This window comes from Haliotis rufescens, unplaced genomic scaffold, assembly GCF_023055435.1.
Source record: "Haliotis rufescens isolate VD_foot unplaced genomic scaffold, xgHalRufe1.0.p SCAF_42, whole genome shotgun sequence".
In the NCBI taxonomy this organism is placed as follows: Eukaryota; Metazoa; Mollusca; class Gastropoda; order Lepetellida; family Haliotidae; genus Haliotis; species Haliotis rufescens.
The window spans coordinates 1,163,391-1,179,596 of record NW_025964135.1 but is presented as its reverse complement, the minus strand read 5'-3'; the positions used below and the strand labels follow the sequence as shown (position 1 = coordinate 1,179,596).

Below are 16,206 nucleotides of genomic sequence, written 5' to 3'. Positions count from 1 at the left end.
AGTCAAGCTAGCTCTATTCCACATAGGGATTTTTTTTTTTTTTTTAGAGTCAAGAAGTATCTTGTGTAATATAAGATTTCAGAGACTAAATGTTAGTCTACAAAGCTCCTAAAGGCAATACTTCCTTCCCAGGGTGCAGTTGTAAAAAGCGACCTTAGCGCTGAGGTGATCGTAACTCCCATACCTTAACATAGACTTACGACAGTCGTAGCGCTGAGGTGATCGTAACTCCCATACCTTAACACAGACTTACGACAGTCGTAGCGCTAAGGTGATCGTAACTCCCATACCTTAACACAGACTTACAACAGTCGTAGCGCTAAGGTGATCGTAACTCCCATACCTTAACACAGACTTACAACAGTCGTAGCGCTAAGATGATCGTAACTCCCATACCTTAACACAGACTTACAACAGTCGTGGCGCTAAGATGATCGTAACTCCCATACCTTAACATAGACTTACGACAGTCGTAGCGCTAAGGATGTTTCGTAGAAGGGGACCCTGTGCTCAAACATCGGAGTGGGATGACAAGAGACAAGACAAGAAGTTTATTGTATGAAAGGCCTCCAGCCTCTATACATGCTATACAAACACACACAATGTATACATACTTTCAACATATGTGCATTCTAGGAGACATTTGTATTTACAAATTCTTGACGAATATTGAGTGCTTGATGGAGAAATTGAGCTAGACTGTAGATTACATCAGAAGATTGATTAGACATAAGTGATATAAGGGATGTGGTACATTGCTGTTTAAGGTATTTAGCGGGTATAAAACGTTTTCCGATATCTTGGTAAAACTCACAGATAAAAAGTACATGAAATTCGTCCTCAACACCCATATCACATAATGGACACAAACGCATAGATTTTAACGTATTTTGTCTTCTTCCGGTATTTACTCTAATATCACTCAGTCCCATAGGAAAACGTGTGAATGTTGAACGAAGATTTAAATTACAAAGAACACTTAAATATTTTTCAGGCTCCAGTAAGGATTTGAATGATCTATACACATCATATCTGCTACTTGCATTTAAATTAGACATCCATGTTTGATAAAAGGTATTTACAATTCTTTCTTTGAACATATTTACAAACATGAAGGTGTCACACACTGTGATGGAGCTTGCTTCATAACCTACACATGCTCATTACCGTAAACGAAGCGCAAGGACGAATGTTAATGTCCTATAATAATGCACGTGTCGACACGCGATTCTTTTATTTTCGAAACTAAACTGCAGCATGTAGAAGATAATTATGGTGTCTTTGTTGAAAACAACGCCCTCTAGAAAGAACGCTGACGAAGAAAGCCATCAAATCCTCATATCCAGCAGGTAAAGTATTCCTGTAACCATGGTAACGGTGGCATTACCACTACTCCAACCCTTCTCAGAGTCGTCCCTCGTCACCAGGAAATAACTACATGAGCATTCATCTTTTAGTGTAAAACTCATGCAATATATCATATATACTCACCGCCAAGAGAAACGCAAACCATAAAAACATATAGAGAAGTATGTACGTTAAGAAGAGATGTTTCCTATGTGTACCACTTAATGACTAAACTGACAGCCAAGTGTTACCACAGCGTCTTTATTCTTATCATGATATGCTGCATGTGATTTCCAAACTTTACACGCTAATTCTGCACGAGACGAATAGTGCATCTCGAGTCATTGCTCTATGACGTCACATGTGATACGTTCAGTAGCTTCGGTTCACACAACATACCAGTATGTCGTTTGTGTATCGACCAATCTAATATCTCTTGAACATGAGTAAGTCTTCATATATTAACCAACATGTATGGTATTAGCGTTTCTGTTGACGGTGAGTATATTATAAGGGTAACGCTATTTTTAAAGGCATTATCATTTGCAGAAGCCCGAGGTCTTCCAATAACTGCCCGATGAAGGAGGGTAGTTGAAAAGACTTTGTCAAGCAATATGAGGGCATTATCAACATGATCAAGTTACAGTGGCCCGCTCATTTCTGATAACATTGTTTAATGATAATTCTATCCATTTTTGCTATAACATCAAACATTAACTTTGTCTTAAGGCTGTTATCACAGTCATCTCATCTTACCTTCAGGCACCATGTCATCTTCCCCGTTATATCCAATGTAGAATTGACTACGACTCTTCAATTTTTTGGAATTGAATCTCCGGAATTTCAGCCTATCATAATCTCCATCCTCTAACGCTTTAGGCGGTGTCTTCAAGCCCTTCCGAGCTGCACCGGCATTCTCCAAGAAGTGGACCGAGAACGGCCGTCCTGAACCCTGCTTACAGGACACAAACCCAGGCGGGTGCGACCGAACCATGAAGTCGTCGCGGGTCAAGACACTCTCAGCAGCAAACCCAGCAGGAATCGGCTTAGCCATGTCATACATGCTGCTCGTTGCTGCACCCTTGGCTAAATTTGACGGCAAGTTTGTTTGATTTTGAGATTTGTCTACTGCTCCCTTTGCAACCGAATAAACACTACCAAGGCCTGGGGGTGGAGCTGGTATGTTGCCATGACTAACACCTTTACACTGTCCTTGACCTTTCACCTTTGACCCAGTCTGACCGTTAGCAGTTGTGTCAAGACACACAACTTCGTATATTGGTTCTTCGGGCAACAGACTCATATATGAATGACCTGAGCCTCTCTCAGATGAATCCCGAGACGGCACAACGTCATAAATCGGTTCAGACAATATCCTCTCTGATATCTCACCATTAGCTTCTCCTGTACCCGATAGCGAAACACCAACGGTTTGGTCGCCGACAGTATCAGTTGTCTCCCCTGATTTCGGTTTCCCTTGCTCGTACACTGGTGCAGTATCGTCAACGACCTCGAATCCTTCAAACGGGTTCTCGGATGGGGGAATATCATGGAGTACAGGTGTGAAATCATCATCAAAGCTCTGTTTCTTTAAGCCTTGGACCAGGTGATCTCCACTCAGGGCTTCGAACGCCTGAGTGATTTCTTGTACAGAGGGCTGCATGTCTGGTGTTATAACACTGTCCTGCCTGTCACTCACTGTCTCCAGCTCGAAATAAACCGCTGGAGGAGCTTGCCCATCAGGAGACTTCCCCTCAACCTTTGTGTTATTGTTCAAGGGGATATTACTCACTTCTGTAACATCTACTATTGTGTTGACCGAGCTCTCTATACTCCTCTCGAAGTCGGCGTCAGGAACAGCTTCCAACAACGTTGTGACGCAGTCGCTGTAAACATCATCCAGGCTTGTTTCCCCGACGTTGATGTCATCAGTGCTTGTCTCGCCAATGTCGATGTCGTCAAGTGTGTAAACGCCGCTACTTGATGCGTCGTCGTAGGGGTCTGCGTCCATGCTGCTTGTGTTGTTGGGGTCGAGGGATAAGCTAGGTGGTCTCTGCAAAGTTTGGCCTTCTTCAATGTTCATCGAGCCGACATCGGCCATCTTGGACTTGCAAAAGTTTTGTTCTTTTCTTCAAGAACTTTCTAAAGGGTAGAGTACTGGAGCCCATGGTTTCTGGATTGTTCCAATTATCTGAAAATAAACATGGCCATTTGATTTACCATTGTTTACTGTAAATAAAAGAAACAATCTACATGTGAGAATTTAGCTTAGGGAATAAATTGGTCAATCCAAGTTAACAATGATCAAGGACGTATGTTTAAATGACTGTGCTCCATGCTTCTAATTGCAGACCCGTGAAGATCCGGGTAGAGCAACCCATGCTTGCCACAAATGGCGACTATGCTTATTGTAAGAGGCGACTAACGGGATCGGGTGGTCAGACTCGCTTATTGTAAGAGGCAACTAACGGGATCGGGTGGTCAGACTCGCTTATTGTAAGAGGCAACTAACGGGATCGGGTGGTCAGACTCGCTTATTGTAAGAGGCAACTAACAGGATTGGGTGGTCAGACTCGCTGACTTGCTTGATACATGTCATCGTATCCCAACTGCGTGGATCCATGTTCATGATGTCAATCACCAGATTGTCTGTCCCAGACTTGATTATTTACAGACCGCCGTCATAAAGCTTGAATATTGCTCAGTGTGGCGTTAAACAACAAACAATCTTATAGAAATGTTCAAGAAATAATTGAAACTGTCATGGATAACTTCTTTATTGTTTGAAACGACATTTCAGGGCTACTCCACCTGATCATCACCTGGTGTATTAATATATCTAGACCCTGGACTAGCATCGACAGTTGTCCCGCGTTCACTACGGAATTGGTAAAAGTGCAATATTTAATATTTCTTTATCTCATAGTATTTGTTTGTTTGTCTGTTGTGTAACACCACTCTTAGCAAGGACGGGGGCTGTAAATAATTCAGTCTGGACCAGACAATCCAGTTACTGATATTGTGAAAGACAACATTAGGGCATGATGACATGCTATCGCTGACTTGGTTGATGCATGTCATTGTATCCCAATTGCATGATCAATGTTCAAATACTAATGAACATCAGTTTCAAGGTCATGTGACCGAACTCTCGACCAATGAAAAAGTATATTGTGTAAACTCTCACATGAACAAATTGTTAACTATTAAGTACATGATCATCATGATCATTGTTAAGTTATTCGCTAAACTGTTGTTATTAATTATCATTAATAATGGTGCAATATTTGACTTACAACCATACTAAGGTGGGGGTGGGGTTCAGTAAACGAGTACTAAGTTTTAGCAAGTGTATTGTCTTGTATCAATACAGAAAAAAACGTATCATCTATCGTAACATCACTTGAAAGCCCAGGTGCAACGAAGCAAGTCATAACAGTCCGCTGATTCACAGGGCAGTGGATGAGATTAGGGGTAATATGGCTGGAGTATTGCTGAGAGTAAAACACAACCCTCACTCACTCACTACACCTTCAATCATGTTAACAATGATCCTCACCGATTGTCAGATAAAAATTCATCCTTTGATAAATTACTCCTAAGAAGAAGTTAAAAAACAACTGATTTGTTCACAGGACTACAGTTAATCTTTCATGACCAAACTTCCTGAGGCAAGGGAGTTAACTGACTGTAAAAATCCAGTTTCCACCCTTGCCGAACTAGGCTGGGATTTCCAGACTCGATCTTAGTGGCACCAGTGGCTTTTATGAGTTATGTCCCTTCTTTGTCCCTCATATTGGCCAATCTCTCATAAAACTTGAATTTGCTTTAAAAAAAAGGGCGGAGCCTAGTCAAAAGACGACCTGATCGCTAATCAAGTCCTTATTGTCATAAAATGGGTCTTAACACGTGAAGTGCATCAAATCGCTTGAGCACCTTGATTAAAAACATGAAAAGATTTGCAAAATATGCATCAATGTCCAGTTGGCAGTACACATGCTTTGCAAATACTGCAGTCGGATGAAATCTGCACGTTGAAATCCATGTTGTTTACGACCTAAATGTCTAGTTCATTACGCGATTTTTATTGGACTATGCATAGACTCATTAAAGGGGCACTAAACACTGGCCTCTTCTCAGCTAAACAAACAGACAAAAAGAATGGCAGAAGCTCATCGGATGTCGTTATTTGGAAATACCCCTGATGGTTCTAGTTTAATAATAAAAAACATATCCCTACAGTGAAAGCGTTTTCAGATTGCGTGGATAATACAATTGCTGCTCCCTTGTTGACATCCATGTTTTCTGGTATAACCCTACACTTGTGTATTTGTTGTTATTCACTTGATGCTCAGTTAATGAATTTATTACAGGTATAATTAGTGGTAGCACCACTCAGATTGGTGTCTAGCCGGGAGAGCCACATTTCAGAAATGGCTATTGCCGGTAGAGCCACATTTTCAGCTGAGTGCATTTCACCTATTCTAGCAGGTAATTACTTAATCCGATTACCGATACCTTTATATGAGTGTCCCACATTTAAGTTACTAAGCGTGGTGTTCTTTAGAGATACTTTTAAATGAGTGTCCCACATTAGTTGGACTTTGAACGTGCAGCTCACAATGCCGTGACTGATGTATTTCCTGGGACATTAGTTAGAGGGTGTTTCTTTCACTTCACCCAATGTATCTGGAGGAGGGTGCAGAAAGAAGGTCTGGTGATGGACTATAAGGAAGATGAGGAGGTGAAGAAGCTGGTGAGAAGAGCTGCTGCCCTCCCTCTAGTACCTCGTGACAAAGTGGATGATGTGTGGCTTGATGCCATTGCTGACTCTCATGCTGGCCCTAAAGTGACTGCCTTCATGGACTACGTGACAACCAGTTGGGTTCAAGGAGGGGCCTTCATGCCAGAGATTTGGAACCATTTCGAAAACCAAGGCCACCGTACCAACAATCACCTGGAAGGGTGGCACAACAAGATAAAGAAACTTGCCAAGAAGTGCCACCCGAACATCTAGGAGGTAGTGAAGCTATTTCAGTGAGAGCAGTCACTCAAAGAGGTTGCAGTCCTGAGACTCTCTCACCAGTGGTCAGAACCTTCACGAAGAAAGAAGTACAAGGCAATCGATGCACGTATTGCGTCCCTCAAGATCCAGCTCCTGAACCAACACCTGAGTGAGATGGAATATGCTGACCACGTGGGCGACCTCCTTCATCTGCAGTAATGACATTAAATCCATTATGATATTCATATGCTATTCATATTCATCAATGTAAAGTTTTGATGAATATGTTATCCTTGTTGAATAAGAAATGAGAAAACAAGACTTGTTTTGTTATATACGGTAACCTGTTAGAATCACAAAGCATGTTTTGACAGCATAGCCGCGAGAGCCACATTATACAATCACGCAACCATAACCATTGCCGCGACAGCCACATCAATTTGGGCTATCTATTTTCGAAATGTGGCTTTGCCGGCCTGTAACCCTCAGATTACCTGACAAAGGTTACCATTTGGCATTTCTTGTGTCTGGGGTAATTATTCAATCTAAATCTAGGTGTGAAGAGAGGTGAAATGTGTGTTATGTAATATGCACGTGGCAGCCCAGCAAGAGATGAATGATCAGTTGATTTACTTTTTTGTAAATCAACGGATCATTCCTAGCCATCAAAGAATCAACAGAAAATATGTTGATTGATTAATCACTGTTATCTTGCACAGTGGATATGTCAAAAGTAAGTGTTTACATGTCTAGGTTTACTAAAGCAAAGGGAATACATTCATATCATGGCGTGAAGTGCCGATGTAAAAACAACATACTTTGTTCAAAGGGTTAACCGATAATATGTTGATTGATTGCTCATTGTTATCTGACTCAATGGATTTTTTTAGGAAAACCGTGGAAGTTATGAAAATAGTTGGCACGTGGGCTTTCTCAGCCGACCTTTGAGACTTGACACCTATGTGAAACAACTGAAACAAACTAAGTGATCAGTTGAGAAATGAACACGGGTTATAATATCCTGAAACGATGTATATTTTTCAAAATATTTGATTGTTAGAGACATGTGACATTGAATAAGTTTCTTTGTACAGCTGCAGACATGTGGGATATTGTTCCTTTATGTGGATATTCACAGATACATTCCTCGGAAGCTGCCTACGATTATGCACATAAATGTGGTAGGTTGTAATTATGATATATGCATTTTGATTTCCTTCATTTGCTGTAGCATTGAACAGAATCATTCTTGTTCCTCAACGTCTTGGTTGGGAAGTTCTTTGATGCAGGATAGACGTTGTTTTCACAATTATTTTCCTTTGTAAGCGTGTATATGTTACAGTCAATGTGTAAAATGTGATTCATTCAGGCAATTTATGAAATGTCTAAATATTTTAGTCATTTTACAAACTGACTGAAAAGTCTATCCATTTATTTAACAGATTGACTAAAAATGATTAAGACGATCAAAAGGGCTAAAACATCACAATAGATTAATTATGCTAGGGATTAGAAGCCACACCATTCAGAAATGAACTTTTAATCCTACCATTTTCAGTCACTTTGTGATGATATTAAACATAAAAATGTTTGGAATTTGTTATCATAATAATACAGATGGACATATTTTTCAGTCAATTTGTAAAATAAGTGAATATTTAGGCGTTTGATAAATTTCCTCAGTGAAAATTTTACACATTTTGACTGTAAAAATATAAACACGATAAAACGAGCAATGCTCAGGTGAAATATTTACTTTGTGTTGCAAGTCAAAATAGTGTAAACGAAGATCGCACAATTACCAAGCAAGTGACTTATCAAAACTTTGTCTCCATTACCGATGCTACCCACAAAGATACCTAGAATTCCTTATTATTTCAAAAACTGTATTTCATTTTGTTGATCAATGTGACCATACACCCTTATACTATCAACAAAAGTGACAAATGTGGTTATGAATGGTGCTGCACAGGTCGCGAATTACTCTAGATTTCTGCTATATCATCCAGGTACTCACAGACAAAAAACAATAACAAAGGCAACAACCAGTCAGGTGGAATTACTTTAGATCAGTGCCCCTTTAACCAGCCCAAACTCCGGAATTCCAGCCCAGTTTGGCAAGGGTGGAAACTGGACTTTTACAGTCAGTTAATGCCCTTGCCTTGGGAAGATGGTCATGACATGTAACTAATCTTGAGTAGTATACATAATATAGAGTTAAAATCAAGAAGTCAAGCCAATATTGTAGGTAGCCAAAAGCATTTGAAATTATCTTTTATCAAGTAACTTTTATATGTACAAGTCATAGCACTAGTCTTGAAATTGTATATTAGTGGATACTGTACTTGAGTTTTGTTATTTGTGACTCGAACAATGATGCAAGTTATGTTACTAGATTATATGGGTATATCCTTGCTTATCCAATAAACTATCAACTAAAATAAAATACCAATTACATTAATATTTATGTATTTCGGTTCATTGTTGACTTTAGGAGGAATTATTGGAGAGTACAATTAGTAGCAGACATGTTATTTTTGTGTCTACATATGTGTAGCAATAGAATTAAGTTGCCACAACATATTTTTCAAGGGAGTCATTTGGCTACCTCTGAATTTTAGACAGTAGGCAAATTGAAATTTAGGTCGCATTGGCGACCGTTATAGTCGCAACTTTGAGGCCTGGGTATAGACATGAAACATGACACCAAACTTTTCTATTAATACACATAATACATCTATAAGAATAGCTTCACTAAAACAAATATCACGCCCTGGAGTCTCAATTCGTACAATAAATATGCACTGGAGTTGACACCATTCCTCTCAGTCCAATTGCTTCTCTGCCCTTTGGCAAGACGTTTCAGACGACCTTGTGTCAGGTAAAGGTCAAGGACATGCCCCAGTGAAAACAGACCTCCGCGACACTGGCAGTCAGACATAAAGGTCAGGGGTTCCTGATACATCACTACAAATCCATATGTGGAACACTGACTACATAGCTACAGGGGTTCAGGGTTTAAACTCTACTCAACTTCTCAATACGTTTTCCTGCCAAAGGGAAGAGGAAACTGATTTTAATGTAACCAGCAAATATTCACCTGTGTTCAAATTATGACTTTTAAATCCTTTGTAGGTGGTTTAATTGTCAGATACTGTAAATCTTGAAATTAACGCATGCATGAATTAAATCCGAAAAATGCAAGTGGTCTTTGCTTGCAGTATTAAACATCGCATTTTTATAAACGATAAGACATTTTGGATAGCAGAAATATCAACTTAGACATACGCTGAAAACAAACAACTATGTATTCCACACCACTGTTTATTGAGAGGAACTTGTAACAAATATATAAACTATTTACATCCTGTGAATTGTCGCTGCTGGGGTCAAGACAAGTGTTCTACTCACTTATGTCATCACTGATCACACCTGCAAGTCCAGACAGACGCCACCCATGCAAAAGACGGTATCTTTGTTCTTTGCGACTGCGTCAAAGGCTGACACAAGCCAGCGCGCATGTATTGTTTTAATGGAAGTATTCTACTCAGCGCTAAAATAATAAGCGGTGCTATTTGTGATTGGATTATTGTAAGGTTGGATTAAGGGGAGGATTCTCCTGTAAACCTGACAGAGGACGTTTTCTTTAGATATAAATCCACTGATGCTTGAGAGGAGCGGGTGTTGCATTTTTGGCTAGGGACCAGTGGTCGCATTCTTTTGGAGACGCATTAATTTCACGATTTACAGTATATCCTATCAGTGTAATTTTGGAGATAAACATATTTCAAATATCCTAAAAACTGAAAAATATTTTGTCCTTCTGAACAAATACTGTGATCATGAATTGATATTCGAAATGCTCAACACCAATATAACAAAAAACCTAGATCTGGGATTATTATTATTTTCAACCTCCTAGGACATGTAGAACGTCTAGATAAATCCATGAACAACTCCTGCACATATGTTAGGCCATCAGTATATTTATCTGTATTTCCCATCTCCTGTCTGCCCTGAATTTTCACTCTGATGTGAAGTAGTAAAACATTTCTTATCCCAATTTTCCATACCGCTGTGGAAATTTATGCCCCATCGTGATAAAAATAAATACTCCTACCACTTCAAGCTCATACAAAACCCAGGTCAGCGTGACCTTTCTTCAGCTATATTTATCAAAAAAACATTTTTGAAGCAAAACAACTCAATCTATATCATTAATTAATTTAAAGACTGATTATTAAGTGTTCTAAACTTTAAAATGTCATAAATTAGTTATAACACAATTAGTAATAAATAATTTTTGATGTTTAAAAAAAGAATATTTCACCCACACTCCCTTGCAGGTGAGGTGAGGTGAGGTGAGGTGAGGTGAGGTGAGGTGAGGTGAGGTGAGGTGAGATAACAGAATATGGAAGGCCTTATAGAAACTAGGGGAGTTCTCAAGCAAATGCCATTCCAGACAAGCCTATTCCCTTTAGTAAACTAGAGATAAAAAGCAAAATCAAAGCCTCCATAGCAGGAAGATGGCAAGCCCAATGGGACGCAAGTAAGATCCGGCAGATGGCCAGACAAAATTCAACCCAAGTTCCAACAAAAGACTACTTCATACTCAAATGAAAGGAAAGTTGAAATTGTTATCTCACGCCTCAGACTCGGTCACAAAAAGCACTATGACAAGGTTTGTTCATCTTGCAATCAGGCTGAAACCATTGATCACGTGTTACTAGAATGTCAAGACCATGCCCCAGCCCGGGCTAGGTTAAAACAAGAATTGCAGTTAGATCCGCTATCTGTCATAAATCTCCTAAAGCCAACAGATGCAATAGCGAAGTCCAAACTTACTCTATTTCTGAGAGATGGACAGCTACTCGAACGTATATAAACAGAGCAGCCAAGGATAAAAATGAAATCATATCAAGATAAGAAAATAGAAATCATATCAATACAAAAACAGAAATTATGTGTGTACCAAACTCACAATAGATATGTGTACCCTTCTCACACACAGGAGTCCCAAAGAGGGACAGGTCAGCCGAAATTGTTTAGGCAGAAGGCGACGTCTTAAACACTTAATGCAACAACAACAACAACAACAACATCCAGACTAGCCATGTACATGCATTCCAATTGTTCAAAATCAAGCTATGCTAAGCTGAATCAATACTAGATCAATTATCCGTTTGCACTGCAGTGTTCGCAGCTGTTACACACATATGTGATCTACAACAGTGGGTTATCAAATGCACCATAGCCTTGCTCCAAGGCTTATTGAAAGAAAAGTCCATGGATGTGTAGTAATTCTACCCTCCAAATAGGCAAGTCTAGATATGTGGACAGTACAAAGGACTCCAGTCTCTTATAGGAACAACTAGTTCTTATTATTTACATAATCTAGAAATTATGATTTAAACTAATAATTATTGCCTTAGAAACTTGTGCAAGTCTACAACCAACTGACAACAGGAGTTCATGTTACTGACTCGCATATCGCCATACTTTGCCAGTCATGCAGCCACTACTTTCCACAATTATTGTATACAAACCCTTTTAAGTATTCACGATGGGTTTCCCAATATATTTTGCAAACTTATTTTGATCCTATTATTTTCTGAAAAAAAAAAAAAAAATTTACTTTATTTGATTTTTTTGGCAAAAATTCCCATCCTCATTCATTACCATGTTAAAAGGAGACTTGGCTCAGCTTAACGGCAGCCCTATCTCTTTTGTGACAATGTTTGTTTGTTTATTTAACGCGTACTCAGCAATATGATGGCGGTGTGTAAATAACAGAGTCTATAATAACAAGTCAGCAGGCCTGACCACCCGATTCTGTATGTCCCTTCTTATGGGTTGCTGAAGACTAATTGTGAGTGAGTGAGTGAGTGAGTGAGTGAGTGGGTGGGTGAGTGGGTGAGTGGGTGAGTGGGTGAGTGAGTGAGTAGGTGAGTGAGTGAGTGAGTGAGTGAGTGAGTGGGTGGGTGGGTGGGTGGGTGGGTTGGTTGGTGGGTGAGTGAGTGAGTGAGTGAGTGGGTGGGTGGGTGGGTGAGTGAGTGTGTGTGAGTGAGTGAGTGAAAAAGCTGAGACAATAAGCGAAGATCACATTCATACTCATACCGGAAGTAATATCATCATCTTGAACACTAAAACAAAATAAAAAACAATTTTTTTAAAAACTAGAAAACCTTCATCATTTGGGCGTTCCGCAGACTCTTTCCAGTCATGCTGTGAAATGAACTAAAACATGTTCAAGACAAGTCTCATTTTGAAACGGGCATCAGGAACCACTGATGAATCCCAAGTCTGTTTTCAATCTCCTTTCAACATGACTCGACCAAGATTAGTCATGGCTCAAGTAGTATCTATATGACTGTAACATCAACATTTCAAGATTCAGAGATGCCCTCCCATTTGACTTGGGAGGTGATACCAACATTGAGCAGTGCTCTCACATTAACAGGATAAAGTACTCCCCAGTGGGGTGATAAGCCAGTCTGACCTCCATGCTATTTACCACACCACTATGAATGGTTCATGTCAAGTCAGCCCAGCTTCTGTAAGTTGAGTTTTTAGATGTCAAGATAACAAAACTTCTCTTTCATTCTCTTTGAGCTGTAGACTATGATCCACTTGCAGCCTGTCCCAGATTATCCTGGGTATTTCAGTGGTATTCTAAATCATTTCAATAAAATGGAATTTTCATCTGTATTTCCTCAGAAACGGAAAAGCTTCCTGAAATCCAAATGCAAGCAAAATATTCCTACTTTCCCCAAAATTAATTTCAATGTTCAGGTGTACACCTACACGCCCTGAGAAGCAAACGTTTCATTAATTAATTCCAACTCAATAACAAAAATAAAATGTGTTGCTTGTGTTTTCTTTCTCTTTGATGGAATATCTTTCCTAATGTGGCGAGTGTCACCAATCGCCAGCTTACTATCAAGATGACTGTATCCCCAGCTTACAGTTGAGACATGTATAATATAGTCATCTTACTATCAAGATATATATCGAATTGACATCTTACTATCGAGGTGTGTGCTGAGGTGAAATGGTGTTTAACATCGCATTCAAAGTTATAACTCTTATATCGCAAATTGCATGCACCTTGCATGCGTGTGGCTGGTTCTATTAATCCAGACTAATTCAATATAGTTTTTGCTCACTGAGATACCATGCTGTATTTTAACATATATACCCCATTCTGGGCCAAGTAGTGTGCCGACCTTGGAAAAAAAATCAACCAAAAAATAAAAATAACAACAATTGTTATACCTCCATGTCAATGAAAGGGAGGGAAATAAATTTCTGAGTGGAAGTATAAATCCAACCCGCTTCAAAGCAAAAGGCTGCATGCTTTTTCCAAGACAATGAAAGTCACGTGACATAGCACAAATTAACCTCAGCTCAATCAAACAAATTTTTTCTATCAAATTTGAATTTGTTATAATTCTTTTCCAATGGCAGATTAAAACATGTCGGAAAGATAAATTGTAGCAGTATCACTTGGGGTACATGTGGGAGTGAGTGAGTGAGAATGGTTTTACGCCACTTTTAGCAATATTCCAGCAATATCACGGCGGGGGACACCAGAAATGGGCTTCACGCATTGTACCCATGTGGGGAATCGAACCCGGGTCTTCCGCGTGACGAGCAAACGCTTTAACCACTAGGCTACCCCACAGCCCCTGGGTACATGTGGTCTTATGCGTCCCGTGTTGAGCTGGAGTATCAGACTTTTTAAACTTATTTTTTTAACTCTTTTTTAAAAATCCACATTGTTCTAAAAAATAATCTCCCTACTGAGCGGAACAACTTTCATCCAAATAAGAATGATGAAATGGAAACCTCCCTTTATTATCAGACAAAGAATGATGTCAGCAGAATAAACCAGACAACACTATGGCATTAAATGTAACTTAAAAGAGAAATATTAACACGAAAAGTAAGTTTTCAAAAATCATTCAACAAGCTATAGCTATGTCATGTATCGGTCCATCGCCAGTCTTAATCTTGATGTGGTTTAAGTGAGTGAGTTGGGTTTTACAACACCTTCAGCAATAAACCAGCACTATCATAAAAGGGGACACAAGAAATGAGTTTCCCACATTGTGCCCCTGTGGGGCATCAAACCCAGGCCTTCAGCATGACGAGTGAACGCTCTACCCACTAGGCTTGCCCACCACCCCTGGTGCTGTAAATTTGTAATTAGTGCCTTGCTGTAATTAGCATGATTAGTGCCATCCGAGACCATAACACAGAATGGTCTCTGGTGCCATGCATTGTCTCCGTGTATTAAGGGCAATCAGTTGGTGACAGATTAATCTAAATACATGTAGTATTGTAAGTATTAACTTTGACTAACGTCTACATATTTAACTGAAAAAGTGAGTTGTTAAATTATTTAAAAAAAGTAAAATAAAAAGGAGCCCTGAGACTCTCTTCATTTTCAGAAACTGCAATAATCAAGACTTGCCCAGCATCATGGATTTCAGGCATTTAGAAGTTGGAAGAACACACTTTTTACGGATAGCAACTTCTTATATTCTTTGTCACGATGTCTCAGAGCAAGAAGTAGCTCTGAAACATTGTGATAATTTAAGAATAAAAGTAGTTTCTACCAAAAGTGTCATGTATTCACATCATAGACTTGCATGGGCTGTATTGGACATATTTGCTCCAGGATCGGTATCACCGATCAGCATTCACTATCACCTGATCAAGAACACGTTCAAACTTTCTAAGATTGCAAATTTAGTCAAGCCTTGCTCCAAAACCCCCAAACTGAAAAGCATTTTTTATTGTATCAATAAAATGTTTTGGACAGAATAATATTAATCTTTGATGATTGACGAAAGAACTATTCATCCTTATGATAAAAACAACTCAAAGGTAAACTTAATAATCTGTACCAAATAATTAACAATATCGGGCTGTCAGCTTTTAACATGGGACGCGCTTTCTCATAACAAACACTATCAACGGCGCTCACCCGTGTTTAAAACCCCAAGGGGCATAACAAACGTATCAGGTAACAGTAATTTGAAAAGTCAAACGCTGATGTATAAGACAGGTAATCAAAATCAACTGGTAGTCATCTCCATTTTGAGGTCAAATGGAACAAGCCGAATATATTACATAGTCTACACGTCAAGTTATTATATACAAGAACTGCACATGTATCTGAATATGTATACAACATGGAGCTGGCAACAGAAAGCAGACACATTGCTTGCATTACTTAATGACAAGGCACGTGATCGATGATACGTAAAACACTAAATACCTTACAGGTGAGAACACACGTCAGAGACAAACTGTCATTTACACACCTCTCTGCTGTCACCATGTATATTCAAGTAACGACTGAGCTATTACATTCAAGAATAGTTCAACAAATCGATACTGACATTCTCTTCGTGTGACGGAATGTAAACAACCAGATCCTCAGCATCACGGAAGTTTGTTTTCGCCATGACTTCTCGACAGCTTCCGGTTCATGACAGTAGCTGCACACTGATTGGCTGCAAGTTTTCATTAACGGGCACCTGCTGAGACATTTCTCGCAAATTTCCTCACTTAAAAACAAATTGAAATAAAACATTTACGGAAGAAAGATTTGAGATATTTAGTTTTTGTCATAATATATCATTGTATAGAACATTATGTTACCTAATTTATTCATATGATGAACGTAAATCGTATATACTTATTGCATATTTCAAAATATGTAGTTTCTACATCATTACTTTTTGTATGTTGCAAAATTAATCAAACTAACTTTATGATTAATCTTATCTCGATTCCACAGTAAAAATCATCTTGTGACTGGCTGGAGTGGTGTAAGTTCAGGT

The 16,206-nt window shown here is 39.1% G+C and overlaps 1 protein-coding gene across 4 annotated transcripts in view; it reads right to left on the bottom strand.

Annotated features, from left to right (window-relative positions):
* Positions 1-15,848, bottom strand: part of LOC124116482 (rho guanine nucleotide exchange factor 10-like) — a 63,409-nt gene extending 47,561 nt beyond the window's left edge. Inside the window, exons 1-3 of one of the 4 annotated variants that reach the window (XM_048382959.1) lie at positions 15,685-15,842; positions 12,470-12,495; positions 2,104-3,538 (exon numbers count right to left, since the gene is read on the bottom strand). In XM_048382959.1, coding sequence (XP_048238916.1) covers positions 2,104-3,448 — 1,345 coding nt within the window. In that variant the 5' untranslated portion in view covers positions 3,449-3,538; positions 12,470-12,495; positions 15,685-15,842. Of the gene's footprint in view, positions 1-2,103; positions 3,539-12,469; positions 12,496-15,638 lie in introns of all 4 variants that reach the window. The other 3 variants (XM_048382961.1, XM_048382960.1, XM_048382958.1) reach the window with 3 other exon arrangements.
* Between the last annotated feature and the right edge of the window lie 358 nt (positions 15,849-16,206).